This window comes from Lissotriton helveticus, chromosome 11 (genome assembly GCF_964261635.1).
Source record: "Lissotriton helveticus chromosome 11, aLisHel1.1, whole genome shotgun sequence".
Lineage (NCBI taxonomy): Eukaryota > Metazoa > Chordata > Amphibia > Caudata > Salamandridae > Lissotriton > Lissotriton helveticus.
Genome location: NC_136072.1, coordinates 861,127,076 through 861,143,090, shown reverse-complemented (window position 1 = coordinate 861,143,090; position 16,015 = coordinate 861,127,076). Strand labels below are relative to the sequence as shown.

Below are 16,015 nucleotides of genomic sequence, written 5' to 3'. Positions count from 1 at the left end.
CCTCTAGACCTCACGGGAAACTAAATCCTAGCCATCCTCCAAGACTACAACTCTACCCCAGCCATCCCCGGTCCGCTAAATACGAGTCCCGAACACCCCATCAGCACGATCACCATCAACCCCAACAGGCCAGCTACCCTCCACAACAGAAGTGTGGTAAAAAGCAACCTGGCGCCTGTATTTCTATCCATCCAGACTCCTGACTCTCCTCCATACACCCTCTTATCTAGCCTTTTAATCAACTGCCGTTCAGCAGTCAAACATGCAACTGACATTGCTGACCTCGTCCTGGACAAAAAACTAGACCTAGCCGTACTAACTGAATCCTGGCTAAATGAATCCTCTTCCCCTTGCCTGGACCTATTAATCCCGCCCAACTACAACATCGCCAGACTGGATAGACACTCCAATAAGAAAGGAGGAGGCATAGCCTGCATCTACAGATCCTCCCTGCTTGTCACAGAACTCGTAACGGACGCCTCCGACTCCTGCGAATACCTCGCACTCTCCGTCTGCAGCAACTCATTACACCTTTGTAACTTGCACATCTTTTACCACCCACCAGGTCAAAACGACGATTTCACTAATCACCTCCTAGAAATCATGAATACAAAGATTTCCTCCAATGCCACAGAGGTCTTCCTGGGTGATTTCAACCTGCACTGGAATGACGCTAAAGATCCCTACGTCAATGCCATCAAAGACCTTCTAACTGACTCAAGCCTGCTCTATACCAACCCACTTAAAAGGAGCCATCCTTGACTGGATCATTTCTAAGGATTCCGCTGTCAAGCTTATCTCCATAGACCCCTGTGACTGGTCGGACCATCACTCTATATCCTTCATTTCACCCGGGACCCGCAAGACAAGGTCGTGTCAACCGGTGATTCCCAAACGCTGGACCAGAGACACTAAGAACCTAGACTTTATGAAGCTTGAGGCTCGCTGCAAATCTGACCTACCCCCCTTGCACATAACCAAGGTTAGCGATCTCAATGAGCACTACTCGTCGTCCATTTCAAACATTCTGGACGGCCTTGCCCCTCTAAAACTAAAAAACAGAAATCAAAGAAAGAAACCCTTGGTTCACTGGCTCCCTCAACATGGAGTGGAGATCCTACGACATCCTGAAAGAAACTGGAGACAACACACCTCCGCAACGCATCTAAAACTTCTGGGCCAGGAGAGAAATGCCTACAACAAGCACATCATCAATTGCAAAAAAGAATACTTCAGATCGGAATTGGGGAACACCAAGAATAGACCCCAAAAGCTCTTTGAACTGGTCAAATTCCAATCTAATAAACTGGCAAAAACACCGAAAGAATCCCCCAAATTGCTAATATTGTAAGATTAATTCTCCTCATTCTTCACTGATAAAATCACGGCATTAGGAAATGAAGTCAGTACCACCACCTGCCCCCACCCCTCCTGTCCTGCCACACTCTTCCGCTCCTACCATCCTGGCCTCTCCTAAAAACCAAGCCAGCTGGACTGACTTTGAATACTATAATGACGACTCCATCTCAAAAATCCTCTCTACCTTAAAACCAAACAACCACTTCAATGACCCACTACCTTCCAACTGCCTCGCCGCTGCCTCCCAATCCATCGTTCCTTGCTGGAATACAATTATCAACCCCTCTCTCCAACAGGGCTTGAAAGCCGGCCAACTCCTCCCCATCTTGAAAAAGCCTTCACTGGACCCAGCCTCCCCAGACAATTTCAGACCTATCTCCAATATCCCGCTACTAGCCAAAGTATTGGAGAAGTGTGTTCAACAGCAACTAAGCCAGCACATCGACAACTTCCACCTACTCGATGACTTCCAATCTGGATTCAGACCAGGGCACAGCACCGAAACTGCTATGCTCCACATTGTGGACGATGCCCTCCAAGCCCTAGACCAAGGCAAAACCTGCCTTATAATCCTCCTTGATCTATCCTCCGCCTTCGATACGATCAACCATGTAAAACTACTTGAATGCCTCAAACTCAGGATGGGTCTGGATGGCGTGGTACTAGAATGGTTCAGGTCCTTCCTCCACAACCGCTCTCAGAGATTCCTCATCAACAGCAAACTATCAGTTCCCACCCCGTTCACAGTCAGAGTCCCCCAAGGTTCAACCCTGTCCCCCACCCTCTTTAACCTTTACCTAGAGCCACTCACCGAAGTTCTCCGTTCCGCCAACATCTCCTATCATATGTATGCGGACGACACCCAAATATACATCAACATCTCTTCGCTCAATGAGATCCTCTCCCTGAACGAGACCCTGAAACTAACTGTCCAATGGCTAGCCAATAACCAACTCAAACTGAATGCAAAGAAAACTGAATTTCTCCTAATCTCCCCATCAAAAGCCAACCCAGAGATTCAGATGTGGATTAAGGTCATCACAGCCCTGAACTGCCCACCGACCATTGTGGACTCTGCCAAATCCCTGGGCATAATCCTCGACAGTAACCTCAATATGAGAGACCACAGCCAGATTCCACTTGAGCTACCTTTGGAAGCTGAAACCTTTCATCGACGCACCGGACTTAAAAATGGCAGTTCAAGCACTTGTCATCTCCAGACTGGAATATGGCTGTTCCACCCTCACATGATTACCTAAGATCTCCTTAGCGCCAGTAAAAGCCTGCCTCAACGCGGCCGCCAGACTACTTACAGGTACCATGAAGTTTGACCACATCTCGCCACACATGAAAGCGCTGAACTGGCTCCCCCTAGAGGCCAGAATTCAGATGAAACTGGCATGCACTATACACAAGGCTCTATACACAAACTCCCCTGCTTATCTGGCACAGAAATTAGTGATATCCGGAGGAAGCAGGAACTCCAGGTCCGCTAGAAACCTCCTGCTCCAACCTGCCTCCTTTTTTAAAAAAAAGAACCTACAACAGGGCGTTCAACGGAGTAGCACCAAGAATTTGGAACTCTCTCCCACCTTCCATCAGGAAAATCCCTTTTCTAGCACGCTTCAAAATTGGAAGAGGAATTGGGTAAATTCCTATCCTACGGCCTGCCCGCAACCACCTCATTGTGCGGGACTACTCTAGGACTACCGCTTTCCCATATCACCAACTCCCCACGACGAGAATATATGGAACCTTTGTTTTTGTTTCTGACTCTGACGGTGATTATAACCATACATGTTGATCTTGTTTGTCGCTGCACTTTAAACCTTTTGCTTGTTCAACAGTGTATACCTTGTAAAGCGCTCTGGTACCCTCACGGGTCAAGTTTGCGCTCTATAAAACACAAAAATAAAAATAAATAATAACATTTAAAATACGTAAAAATAGAGCAACGTCCAGTAAATGTGGGTAAGTTGCCAAATTTGCAATCTGTAATGCACAACAGTAAAAGTAATGTCCATTACCTGTCAATTACTTTTAAAGGACTGCTCTCTTGGCTTTTAGCATGTTATGAGTAATGTAGCACATGAGGACCTATGCACTGCATGATGGGGGTTCAAGTATTAGTTAGCTCACTTATTTCCTAACTGTAACCTGTAACCCTTGAGACTGGGTGTGTGAGTGCCTGTATAGATAGGTGAGTGGGTGTGTGAGTGGGTCTCTGAGTGGGTGTGTGAGTGAGTGTATGGGTGAGTACAGAGCTGTGTAAGTTGGTGTAGGAATGCCTGTGTGGGTCTGTCACTGCATGCATGAGTGTCTGAGTAGGTCAGTGAGCAGGTATACGAGTCTCTGTGAGTGGGTGCAAAAGTGTCCAAGTGGGTCTGCGAGTGGGCACACAAGTGTCTGAATGCCTCTTCCTGCTTGTTTCTGATCTCTATTTGACCTCTTTCTGCTTGTTGTGGACCTTCATTTTTCCTCTTTCTACTCGTTGCTGACCTTTAAATTGCCTCTTTCTCCTCATTTCTGACCTCAATTCAGCCTCTTCCTGCTTGTTTCTGACCTTTATTCTTCCTCTTTCTGCTCTTTTCCCCTAGGACTGCAGGGTGAACCTCAATGTCCTGCGATCCCTACCAGCTCCCTACTTCCTGCGGGAGCCGGCATTGCTCTCACAGACAGGGAGTTGCTAAACATGCAGTTCCCGGTCTGCAAGAGCAATACTTTTGTCTGTTTCCATGCTCGCTTTACAGCGGGCAAGGAAACAGACAAAACTTTAGCTTTCAGCAAGTGAGAGCCTTTTGTCAGCTCCTGCTTGCTGGAAGTAGAGTGTTTGCTCTGACTTGGCAGGAGCTCTCAAAGCTCCAGTCAAGTCACAGCAAACAGCTGGTGGTGGACTCCCCAGGACATAGCAGGAGCTGTCCCTTAGGACTCCGGTTCCCCGACCGACCCCTGCCCTCACCACGTCTTCAACAAGGCCGACGCTGTCATCGCACCCCACCTGCGGGACATCATCAACACCTCCTTCAACACCGCCACCTTCCCGGAGAGCTGGAAGCACGCCGAACTCAGCGCTCTACTAAAGAAGCCATCAGCCGACCCCACCGACCTCAAGAACTACTGCCCCATCTCGCTGATCCTGTTTCCTGCAAAAGTCATCGAGAAGACCGTCAACAAGCAACTGGCTGCCTTCCTCGAGACGAACGGATCTCTCGACCTCTCACAGTCTGGCTTCCGGGCCAACCACAGCACTGAGACCGCCCTGATCGCAGCCACCGATGACATCCGAGCCCTGCTCGACAACGGAGAGACAGCGGCCCTCATCCTCCTAGACCTCTCCGCGGCCTTCGACGCGGTCTGCCACCGAACCCTAGTGCAGAGCCTCAGCAACGTCGGAATCCAGGAGAAGGCACTGGAATGGATCACCTCGTTCCTCGCCGGAAGGACACAGAGTCCGCCTTCCCCCGTTCAGATCAGAAGCCACCGAAGTCATCTGCGGCGTCCCTCAAGGCTCCTCGCTCAGCCCAACCCTCTTCAAAATCTACATGAGCCCCCTCGCAGCCATCGCACGCCAACACAACCTCAACATCATCTCCTACGCCGACGATACCCAGCTGATCCTCTCCCTCACCAACGACCCCGCCACCGCCAGAGCCAACCTTCACGAAGGGATGACAGACGTAGCCAAGTGGATGATGAGCAGCTGCCTGAAACTGAACGCAGACAAGACGGAAGTCCTCATCCTCGGATCTTCACCCTCCGCCTGGGACGACTCCTGGTGGCCCCCCGCCCTGGGCAGCGCACCCAAACCAACAGACCACGCACGCAACCTGGGCTTCATCCTGGACTCCTCCCTCTCCATGACCAAACAAGTCAACGCTGTCTCCTCGTCATGCTTCAACATCCTGCGCATGCTACGCAAGATCTTCCGGTGGATCCCCACCGAGACTAGGAAGACGGTCACCCAGGCCCTCGTCACCAGCCGTCTGGACTACGGCAACTCTCTCTACGCCGGAACCACCGCCAAACTCCAGAAGAGACTCCAGCGGATCCAGAACGCCTCAGCACGACTCATCCTGGACATCCCCCGTCGCAGCCACATCTCCGGACACCTGAGAGACCTGCACTGGCTCCCGGTCAACAAGAGAATCACCTTCCGTCTCCTCACCCACGTACACAAGGCCCTACACAACCAAGGCCCAGGATACCTCAACAGCCGCCTCAACTTCTACGCTCGCACACGCCAACTTCGATCGACCGACCACGCCCTCGCCGCCGTCCCCCGGATCCGAAGAGCCACCACAGGAGGAAGGTCCTTCTCCTACCTGGCCGCCAAGACGTGGAACTCCCTCCCGACCCACCTCCGCCTGACCCAGGACCACCTCGCCTTCAGGAAGCAGCTCAAGACCTGGCTGTTCGAGCAGTAGCAGACCCCCCCTCCCCCAGCGCCTTGAGACCCTCCGGGTGAGTAGTGCGCTATATAAAATGCTGTGATTGATTGATTGATTGGGAGTGGCAGTTGCCGGGCCATTTTTGGCTCCAGGAGGGAGACCACACGGCCCCCCTCCTTTCACTTTCACAGGCCTGCCCCAGGAAGGTGGTGGTCCCCGGGGCAGGCATGAAAACAAAAAAAAAAGAAAGAAAGCTCTGCGGAGGTGGTGGTCCCCGCCCCCCCGTTTATTGTAAAGCCCCAGTGAGGTGGTGGTCCTCAGGGTTCAGGGGGTCCGTGAGCCCCCCCCAGTAATTTATGCTTAGCCCCGGGGGCAGGGTGGTCCACCCAGGCACCTCGCTTCTTAACATAATTAGCCCTGGGGATATGGTGGTCCCAAAGCATTTTTAAGCCATTTGGAGGGGGCACCATGCGCCACCCTCCATGTTTTAAAATAATCCCTGCAGGGCCCCGGTACCTGGCCCACCCAGGGGCTATAATTAAAATGAATGCAGGAGCCTGTGCTTGTTTTTCAACATTTTTCATTTACGGCGATATTCATGAATATTTTGCAAAAATGGCCATGGATGTAAAAAAAAGAAAAATGCTTTAATGCAGTGTCAGAGTTCCAGAGGAACCCCAAGACCAAGGCTTCGAGGTCAGGGATATTCCTAACTTGTCCCCTTTTCTTTTATTCCCATTTTTTTTGTGGGTCTCAGCTGAAGCCAAGTCCTAAGATGGCTGCAAACACTTCATGGTTGAAGTGTTGGCAGCCAATCAGAGCTCTGCATTTCCCTGCACAAGCTTGCCATTATTCGTGAATTAGCCTCAAGCGCAGATAAACATTTTTGGATTTCCTTAAATTTCTGAATAACTACTGAATGGATTTACACCAAATAACAAAAAGCACAATCTGTGAACAAAAAGCTAGCATTCTGCCAAATTTTGTGTCATTCCGTCCAGCAGTTCGGTCTGTAGTCGTGTTCAGAGCTCTTATGGGAATTAACATGTACAACCTCATCTTTTTCTCTGCCCCCCTTAACGGACCACGCAAAACTTTCCATGAACACCAAAACCTACTATGACACTTATTTTGGAAAATGTTGGGAAGATTTGTCAAATGACGCCAAAGATTTAGGCAAGTCAAAAAATGCTTTTTCTATGGAAATATGGTCCTAACTATACCTACCGTCGACTGCCAGTTGGTAATATATACAAGTAACGTTTTGTGGGTATATATGGAGTCTGAGAGACTCCAAAATCTGAGCCTCCTCATAATCAACTCATGCCTTCTGTATTGAGTGTAAACTTTCCCACAAGGCAATCATCGGGCATATAATCTTAAAATTAATTTTGTTTACAAAAATTACAGTTGGTAAACCAATATACTACTCTTCCTAATAGGGTTCCACCCCCCCACCCATGTTCAGATAGTCTATCCCAAGGGTTTGCACGTAGGGTGCAAACTACACCATAAACCCTTGCCCACTACAGTAACCAGTGAAATAAATTTAATAAAATACTTGTCTACAGTCTTTAATCCAGCATAGTACCAATCCTCCTTTAAAGGTCTATTAGCAGTATCAAACAGCTTTTCGCAATAAATAGGTAAGGTATACAGTTTTGGTTTACATTTTCCTAATAAACTTATAAAACACATGGCGTCTGACATAACTTTTCCCAATTAAACAATCAGGTCTACAACCTTTATCATTGGCTTTTCACCATAACTAACTCAGGCCTACTGAATTGCAAAAAAGCTGTCCCACAAGTAAACCATCAGGTATGAAGCTCAATTACAAAACGTACAAAATTACAGTTGACAAGATAATAGATAGCCCCTCCCTAACGGGTTTCACAAGGATTAAGCATCACATGAACACAAAAAGCACTGGCAAAGTCAATACATCAGGCCTTGAAAGGCTGATGCAATGGTTTTAATTGTATTTTTAATACAAATGTTGCCAACATTAAAACAATTTTTTTTTCTTTTAAATGGAAAAATCAGACCCATTTCTAATTACACTATATATATATTCACGGTTAAGTACATTAAAAGAACAAAGGTTTGTTGAAAAAGTAGGGTTTTTAAATGACAAAACAGTATTAAAATAAAATGAAGGTTGACTTAAAAGAAAAGTATATTCATTTATTTAAAATAACTTTTTTGTAAAAAAGAAAAAGGCATGGGATAAAGAAATATAAATTAAAAAACAAATGTAAAAATAAAAAGCATTATACTTACACAGGAATAATGAAAAGGGTATATACATAGAAAACCAAATGGCACCAGTCTTGAAGGGGGCTCCACCAAAAAATCCCAGTGGGTTTCAACCAAGCTATAACGGCAGAGAGGTTAGCAGCAGCTAAATCTTAGAGAATTTTTACCATTGCCACAGAATGAGCCCCATGGCCAACCGATCCAATGCCAACTAAAAGCATATCACAAACAGAGGCCGATAAGCCTGGGTCAATCCCCGCAGAATCACTATCCACCAAACCAGGCTGAGGGGAACAAAAATGTACCCTACACTCAGCCGCTTAGAAGCCAGCTAGCAACTGCACCACCACAACTGGGATAAGATAGTTGGACAAACGCATGGCAACAACAGATAGGGAAACCCAGACCAACAAGGACCGGGGCCAAACCGCAGCAGGGAGGGGGTAACTGTCTGGGGAGGCAATGCCTTTGCACAAACGAAAAACCCAAATGTGCAATAAGTCAAAACCACCAATGAGAAGCATCCCTTTCATGCACACCTCAAAATTCACTGTACCAAATCTCAAAAGAAGGACCAATGAGATCGTTTTAGGAAATTCAAGCCTTTACTTGTGTTTGGGAATTCAGAGCTGCTTGATGTGTTTTGTCGATCGGGTATCCCCACTAGAGTCTGCCCTTCAGGGTATCTGCAAGAGCCTAATCCCAATTCAGCTGCTAATACCACAGGGTGGGGGTGGCCAACCATACCCCAGGGGGAGGGCAGTCTGACGAGGGGTCAAGGGCGGCTCTCCATCCAGTGCTTAAAAGCAGGCTCCCAGGTCCTCGCACACACAAGTTAACTGGGACAGGTTCCAGTTACCAGGTCAAAAGGCCCCCATTCTTGGGAACCCAGCCTAGGACCAAAATTCCTTTGTGGCTTGAGGTTCCAACAATGCCACTAAAAAACAAGAAGCATCCAGCCAAATTGAAGTCCCATCCTAGTTCCAAAACAAAGCTGTCCTCCTGTTTCGGTCGGGAGCCGATGGACGGAGCGCTGAAACTTTTCAGACACTCACCCCAGTCACAGATCTGGGAGGAGTCCATCATCATTCTTTAGCACACTTCGCCACCCCAGTTCAGACCCAGCCATATGCAAATCTGTTTTGACCCTATTCCTCATGGGAATAGTCCAGCCTGAACTGCCAAGCCAAGTCATCCCTGGACCGGAAACAAGCATCCTGGGACCGGTTTTGGGGTAACACCCCTCATCAGCCAGGCTAGCTTGAATCCAGTGGCAAAGTGAGCAAGTGTCAGGAGCCGAGTTTCTCATATGTTTGAGATAATGAAGACCCCATAACCTCCACCACACAAGATCCAACAGGTTGCGAAGCGTCGCATGGCACAGAGTCAGTTGGGATGGGGATTCACCAGAACAACCAGCTATCCCAGTCCATCACCATTATTAGCCGAGTTTTTGTGAATTCTTGACCTAAAACCTCGAACTCTCCATGCAGCAATTTTCCATTCCCTCAAATCATCCCAATGTCCAAGGTTTGTTCACCAGATCATGTCCCTTCAAAAGAATGACAATAGTGCTTCACAGGTTAGAAGTCCCTAGCCACAGCCAGGAACCACACGTCCAAACATCCTGAAAAAGACGCGGTCCAAGGGAGAGGGGTGTGCCTGGAAGAAGGGGCTCTGCAAAGTCCTACACAGTTCTGAGTCAGTATAGAACATGGAATGTTATCACCCTCATATTAAGCCTGACAATAAAACACACAAGGCCTCACATACATCATCTAGAGTAAGCCTAGCATCAAACACAGGTAAAACGACATGAGCAGGGGTACACAGGGCCGTGGAACAGCTTTATGACCACCTTTATTTTTCATAAAGAAATAAAATAAATAAGACAACAGATCATGTGATATATAGGAAGCCTCCCAAAAGACCAAGAAAAAGAACTAGCCCAAAAGAAATCTCCAGAAAAAGGGGCGAAGCCAAGACACCTGTCGCCACGAGGGTCACGTTGCATGCCGCAACTAGAAGGGTTTACACTTAACCACAGGGCACGTTGTGATCGCCAAGAGCATTCATTTGCAACATGGCCCCTTTTTGTACATTGCCCCACACATGTGCAGGTCAAAAGACACTGCCCGTACCGATAAACACCCCCATGCAATCACTAGGAGAGATAGTTAGTAAGTAATCTCTTTATTGCTTGATTAATTAAAACCTTTGCAATCAGTTAAAACATATGTATAAAAAGCAAAAACAACACATTTTGTAATACTAGAATTAGTTAAATGCATTTTGAAAATTGCAATGTTTTCATAAAATTACAAAGAAGTGTGAAAGCTGGCATACAGTCCAGCCAATAAGGTGCTATGGGTGGCATGAAAAGTGCAAAATATTTTGGAGTCTTATCTCCTAAGAGTTCCTTGGGCAATGCCGGTTCCTTTAAAGTTAGTGTTAAGGGTTTTGATCAAAATAGCAGGGAAGTCTGCATGTGGGCATCCAAAAGTTCATTGTTGACAGTTACAATCAGCAGTTTGTCGTGTCATTTGCTCACACAGTACCTTGCACCCCTTGCCAAGTAGTTCCCATGCTAATGATATGCTAGTTCCTAGGCCCACGTTGCTAAGCCTGAGGTGACACAATAGATTTGAAGTTTTTATGTCGCCGTTACTGGCCCACAACCCAAGAGTGGCTGCCTAAAATCACGAAGGAACAATGGTGGTAGACAAAATTACCAGAGTCAATCTCTTTTAAAAAGGATTATCATAAATAACTCAGAGGACGGTGGGCCTAAATTGATGACCAGTTTGTTAAAGTACTACCGGGGTTAGCTTTGTTTTTGCTGCACTCATAAACCGAATAAAGCTGCAGGCCAACCGAATGTTGCTACCCTCGAAGCAAGCCTTTACCGCCTGTCTACATGTTCATACCTGGCTTTAGATCAGGTGTGGCTTTAATAGCTGTCTTCGTTCCACATCCAATCTCTTGCAAATGCATAGTAGATGTAGAACATCCTCTTTGGTGTCTCCGCAAAATCTGCAATGATTTGTTGTGTCTGTGCGTTTCCATTGTGGATGGTGACACTTTGCGGGTATAATTCCCAACCTCAGAAGCAAGAATCTTTCTTTTGTGATTCTTGAGAAGCCTGTTCCTAGGTATGGTTGTGGCTTGCCCCTTGCATAGCTCTGAATTACAAACCAACCATGGGCGCTCCTACTGAGTGCTGCTTTATCTTCTTCTTGGGATACAATCTTTATGGATTTGTTTACAATGTCCTTGAAACTTTTATGGGAAATACTGGTTTCCCATAAGTCCTGTAAAGCAATCAATCATAGTACTTGTAGAGCGTGCTACATACCCGTGAGGGTCTCAAGGAGCGGAGGGGAGGGGGGTGCTGCTACTGCTCGAAGAGCCAGGTCTTGAGGAGTCTTCTGAAGGTGAGTAGGTCTTGGGACTGCCGTATGTGGGTAGAGAGGGTGTCCAGGTCTTGGCGGCGAGGTAGGAGAAGGATCTGCTGCAGGAGGTCGTTCGTTGGATGCGGGGGACAACGTCGAGGGCGAGGCTGGCGGAGCGGATCTGGCGGGTGAGGGTGTAGAAGCTGAGTCTGCTGTTCAGGTAGGCTTGTTCGGCGTTGTGGAGTGCTTTGTGTGCGTTGGTGAGGAGTTTGAAGGTGATCCTCTTGTCGACGGGGAGCCAGTGTAGGTCTCTCAGGTGGGGGATGATGTGGCTGCGGCGGGGGACGTTGATGATCAGTCGGGCGGAGGCCTTTTGGATGCGTTGTAGTCGACGTAGGCGTTTGGCTGGGATTTCTGCGTGGAGTACATTGCCGTAGTCCAGTCTGCTGCTTGTGGTTCTGAAAATTCTGGACTCGTGTAATAAAACTTTGTCGTAGCATGACGATTTTTATATCAAAATACCGAGAATGGCTAGTACACTATGTACAAGCATTTTCGTCATATTCCAGTAACGATTTCACCTCGAAATCGTCATTTTCGTCCTGAACCCTTGACTTCCATTTTGTGTACGGCAGCCATTTTGTGAGTTGCCCTCAGATAGGCTTATAACTACAGCCAAATTAGATTCCAAAGGACACGTACACCTTAATTGACTTCTCTGTGACCTGGGCAAGCTGAAACCATTGCCCCAGGCCGAACCTGCCCGGCCAGTTCCTTTCCCAGTGGCCGAGCAAGATAGCATCAAGGCACAGCATGCCATAAACCCTTTTCATTGCACACACACCCTGCCTAATCTTGCTCACACCTGTCCCTGTTTCTTACATGTGTCTTGCTTTACGAGGAGGAGGTACCCGTTTTTATTAGGGGTCCACCGATATCTGATGAAAATGTTGGGCCTTGCCGGGTAATTTGTTGTGGGCTGGACGAACAGAAATGTGGGCTTGTCATCATGACTCTGCTTTTTCTTTGTAGTGAAAATATGTGAATGGCCTACTGTAAATCTAAGAATGTTTGCCTGAAGCATAATATTTTGTATAAAAAGAGAAGCCTGACTTTGTAAGCTTGAGCAGTCTCCTGAGAATATACACCGTGTTGTACTTCTAGGACGCCTGTTACTTGGTTGCAGCCAATAAATTCGATCTTTGACTTCACCTAGAAGACTGAGTTTCTGTGTCTGAATCAGGAAAGTACTCGAGGTCTTTGGGTGTTCTCCCTGGCACCGCTGGGTTACCGGTTCAGTACCGGTTCTGAAAAAACCCAGTACCTCAGCTGGCACCCAACGTGGGGCGATACCAACGGTACCGGTCCAAGCCAGAGGTTCGTGAGAAGCTTCGTGTGAAAATTCTGGAGGAAGGCCGTCACTTCATCGACCCCTGCATGTCGACGTGGTCCGAAAGTCTTTGCTGCGAGGTTCCCCGCTTCCCGACGGCTACGAAGGACTGCTGCCCTGACTATCGCCCTGATTTGGACCCTTGATGTTTGGTAGAGCGAAACGATAGACGAGTCTTCTGGTGACGTCATCGATATCTCAGTTAAGTATAAGTGGAGCGTCTCCCAGTCCTTAGTTGTTCTTAGTTTTGGGTATCCCTTCGGGATCTTTGATTTGGAACTTGCAAGTGCCAAAGCTGAAGGACTCGTGTATTCACGAGAATATCGTAATCGATAATCCTTTGAAGTTTGAAGCTAGACTAGAGAGCGAAGATGCCTGGTCTTAGCAGACTTGGAAATTTGTTTTGTCTTGGTTGTAATAATAGGGATTCCCGATTGGAGGACTCGTGTCCGGTTCCTCCGATTGGAACTCCGACGTATGAATTGTATGTGAAACACGGAGTAGGCCCCATCACATATAATGAAGTGTGGATCAAATACACCAGAAAAGATGGTGTTTTAAAATGGCCCCAATATGGTAGCTTTGACACGGAAATCTTAGATAACCTCGAAGTTAAACTTTTTAAAAAGAAAGCCCGGCCGGCGATGTTTGACTCTTTCCGCCTATGCCGTAAGGAAGCCAAACAGAAAGAAATTAAATTAGCGAAGGAAAATAAGAGAGAAAGGGGTATTTCGATAATGCAAGCTGCTATGCAGTTTAAAGATAACGAAGAAGAACAGATGAGTGAGCAGTTGCACAGGCAACGTAAAATGGTAATCGATAAATGTTATCCAGTTTTGCCGCCTCTTCAGCAAGATGCAGCAAAAGACCTTGAAAAAGATCCCCTAATGTCGCATTTGTTGAGTTCGCCACCCCCTTATGCGCAAAATGCTACGGCACCTCCGCCACCTTTAGCTGCGCAACCTGTGATTGCATTGCCTCCTGCTCCTCTACAGCACCCACCAGCTGTTCTCCAGTTGGCTCCTGCTCCTCCGGTGCAGCCTCCTCAAGGGCCACCGGCTTTGACATCTGCTCTGCCTTTTCTTTCTACAACTTTGACTACTATAACGACTACCACTCATGGTACTCCTCCTGACACTGCCTCTGCATCGGTCTTGTCTCACCCTGCTTTTCCGCTTGTCTTTTCATCGACTTCTCCTTCTGTCCGACAGAGAGTGGCTAGTACTGTCGCTAGTCTTTTGCATCCTCTTTTTGGAGCAACAAGTGTAACTCCTACCTCTGAGCGTAAGCAGTTGCGTAGTCAACTGCCTGATTCTAGGGAGAAGGAAACATTGAGTTATTTGGCACATAGATGGGTTACTGACCCGGAGAAATATGATTTAGAATCTGTCATGATTGTCTTCAATCAGTGGGAAGAACCAAAGCAGAGATATGTTTTTGAGAAAATGTGTACTTTCCTTTCTGAGGATTCAGAGGAGAATGATTTGGAGCCCAATCCGCCCGAGTTGAGCCATGTACGGTTCGAGTTTTCAAAAGGCGCAATTGTGGGTTCAGATGTTAAGAAAGCAGTTGCGACGTCGTTGTCGCTTAGGACAGAAGGTGTTTCTAAATCTTTGTTTGAGTCTGATTCTTCTGTTAAAAGGAAGGTAAGACAATATCCCATGAGAGAAGTTCCCCCACAATGGAGGGAAGGGGACCTAGCAGCTAACCCACCTATTCAGCCACACTTTCAGCGTGTCTGGGTACACGTTCCATGGAAGCGCGCTGAAGTTTTGGCCCTTAAGCAGACATTGACTGATCCCCGTAAAAATCCTGCAGGGTATTACAAGGAATTGTCACAGACTGCAGGCTCTTGCATTATGAATTTAGCCGATATAGACATGTTGTTTGGGAATGTTGTTCCACAGCCTTTATGGGGAAAGATTCGCCATGCAGATCATGATCGAGAGTTAGGTGACACATGGGCTAATATCAGTGCTGCAAATGACCGACAAGTTGGTGGTGCTAAACCAGAGCCTTTAGTAGCAGAACTCCCTGATAGGATCATTAATTACATGAAAACTTTAATGCCCGCGATGCGAGTAAATTGGGATAAATTGTCTGCGTGTAAGCAGAAGAAGGATGAAACGGTGTCAGATTTCTTCACCAGGTTTGAAGAAACGTTTGTTGACCACAGTGGTCAAGATATGAGTACAGAAGGTGGTCAACGGTTATTCGTCGATAAGTTCGTGCACAATTTACTTCCCGAGTTGTGTAAGAAGTTGAAAGATTCAGAGAGTTCTTGGGCCGTTTCCTCTTCAGCACAGATATTGGCTACTGCACAGTATTATGAAAATAGGGACAAGGACGAGAAAGATAGAGCAGAGAAGAAAACTAAAGAGTTGAAAACGAAGGTTCTGTTATAGCAAGCATATCCGCCACGTGGTGGCCAAAATAGCAATGGTCAGAATAACTATCAGAATAACTATCAGCAACCTCAACAGTTTCAGAGAAACTCGCAAAGAGTCGAGTATGCTCAACCACGTGTCCCTGTAGGTCCCAATCAGTGTTCATATTGTAAGGAAGAGGGTCATTTCAAGTATAGTTGCCCTATCTTGTTACAGCGCGCAAATGGTGTTTCTGGCTCAAGAGGTCGAGGTGTTCAACAAGCACCGAGAGGTAGAGGACGTGGGAATTTCCCCCAGAACGCTCGTTCCTTTCCGCCTCAAAATTCAATGAATAGTTTTGATCAGCAGAATAACGCGTCTGGTAGGACGGCTCAGTACTATGCTGATGATTACTATGCAGAAGATGAGCATGTGGAAGGTAATGATTGCTAGGACAGCCATAGACAAAGAGAGGGAGTTGTTTCAGTTCCAGTAGATCAGAGTGAACCTTGCGTTGAGGTGATTACATCAGGTGTGTCAGAACCTTTTCTGTTGGATACTGGTGCTACAAAGAGTTCTATTATGCACTCCAAACTCCCTGGCGCACCTTTGTCTGGCGAAACGAATGTATCAGTAGGTTTTTCTGGCGCCCCGGTTAGAAACCCAGTTTCTAGTCCTATGTCTCTTTCTGTTGGTCCTTGTGAATTCGAAGCACCCCTTATTCTGACAACAGGTTGTGGTGAAAACTTGTTGGGATTGGATCTGTTAAAAAGATTGTATGCGACTTTGTACTGTTCTCCTTCGGGAGTACAACTTACACTGGGTAAGAAAGTGGTTTCTCCAATGTATTTGTCAAGGGAT

At 47.1% G+C, this 16,015-nt stretch overlaps 1 protein-coding gene across 1 annotated transcript; it reads left to right on the top strand.

The window, feature by feature from the left end:
* The first annotated feature begins 13,159 nt into the window (after positions 1 to 13,159).
* On the top strand, positions 13,160 to 15,607 carry LOC144792102 (uncharacterized). Its single transcript, XM_078666973.1, is given in 1 exon segment — positions 13,160 to 15,607. A coding segment is annotated over 1 exon segment (2,448 nt).
* Positions 15,608 to 16,015: the final 408 nt, after the last annotated feature.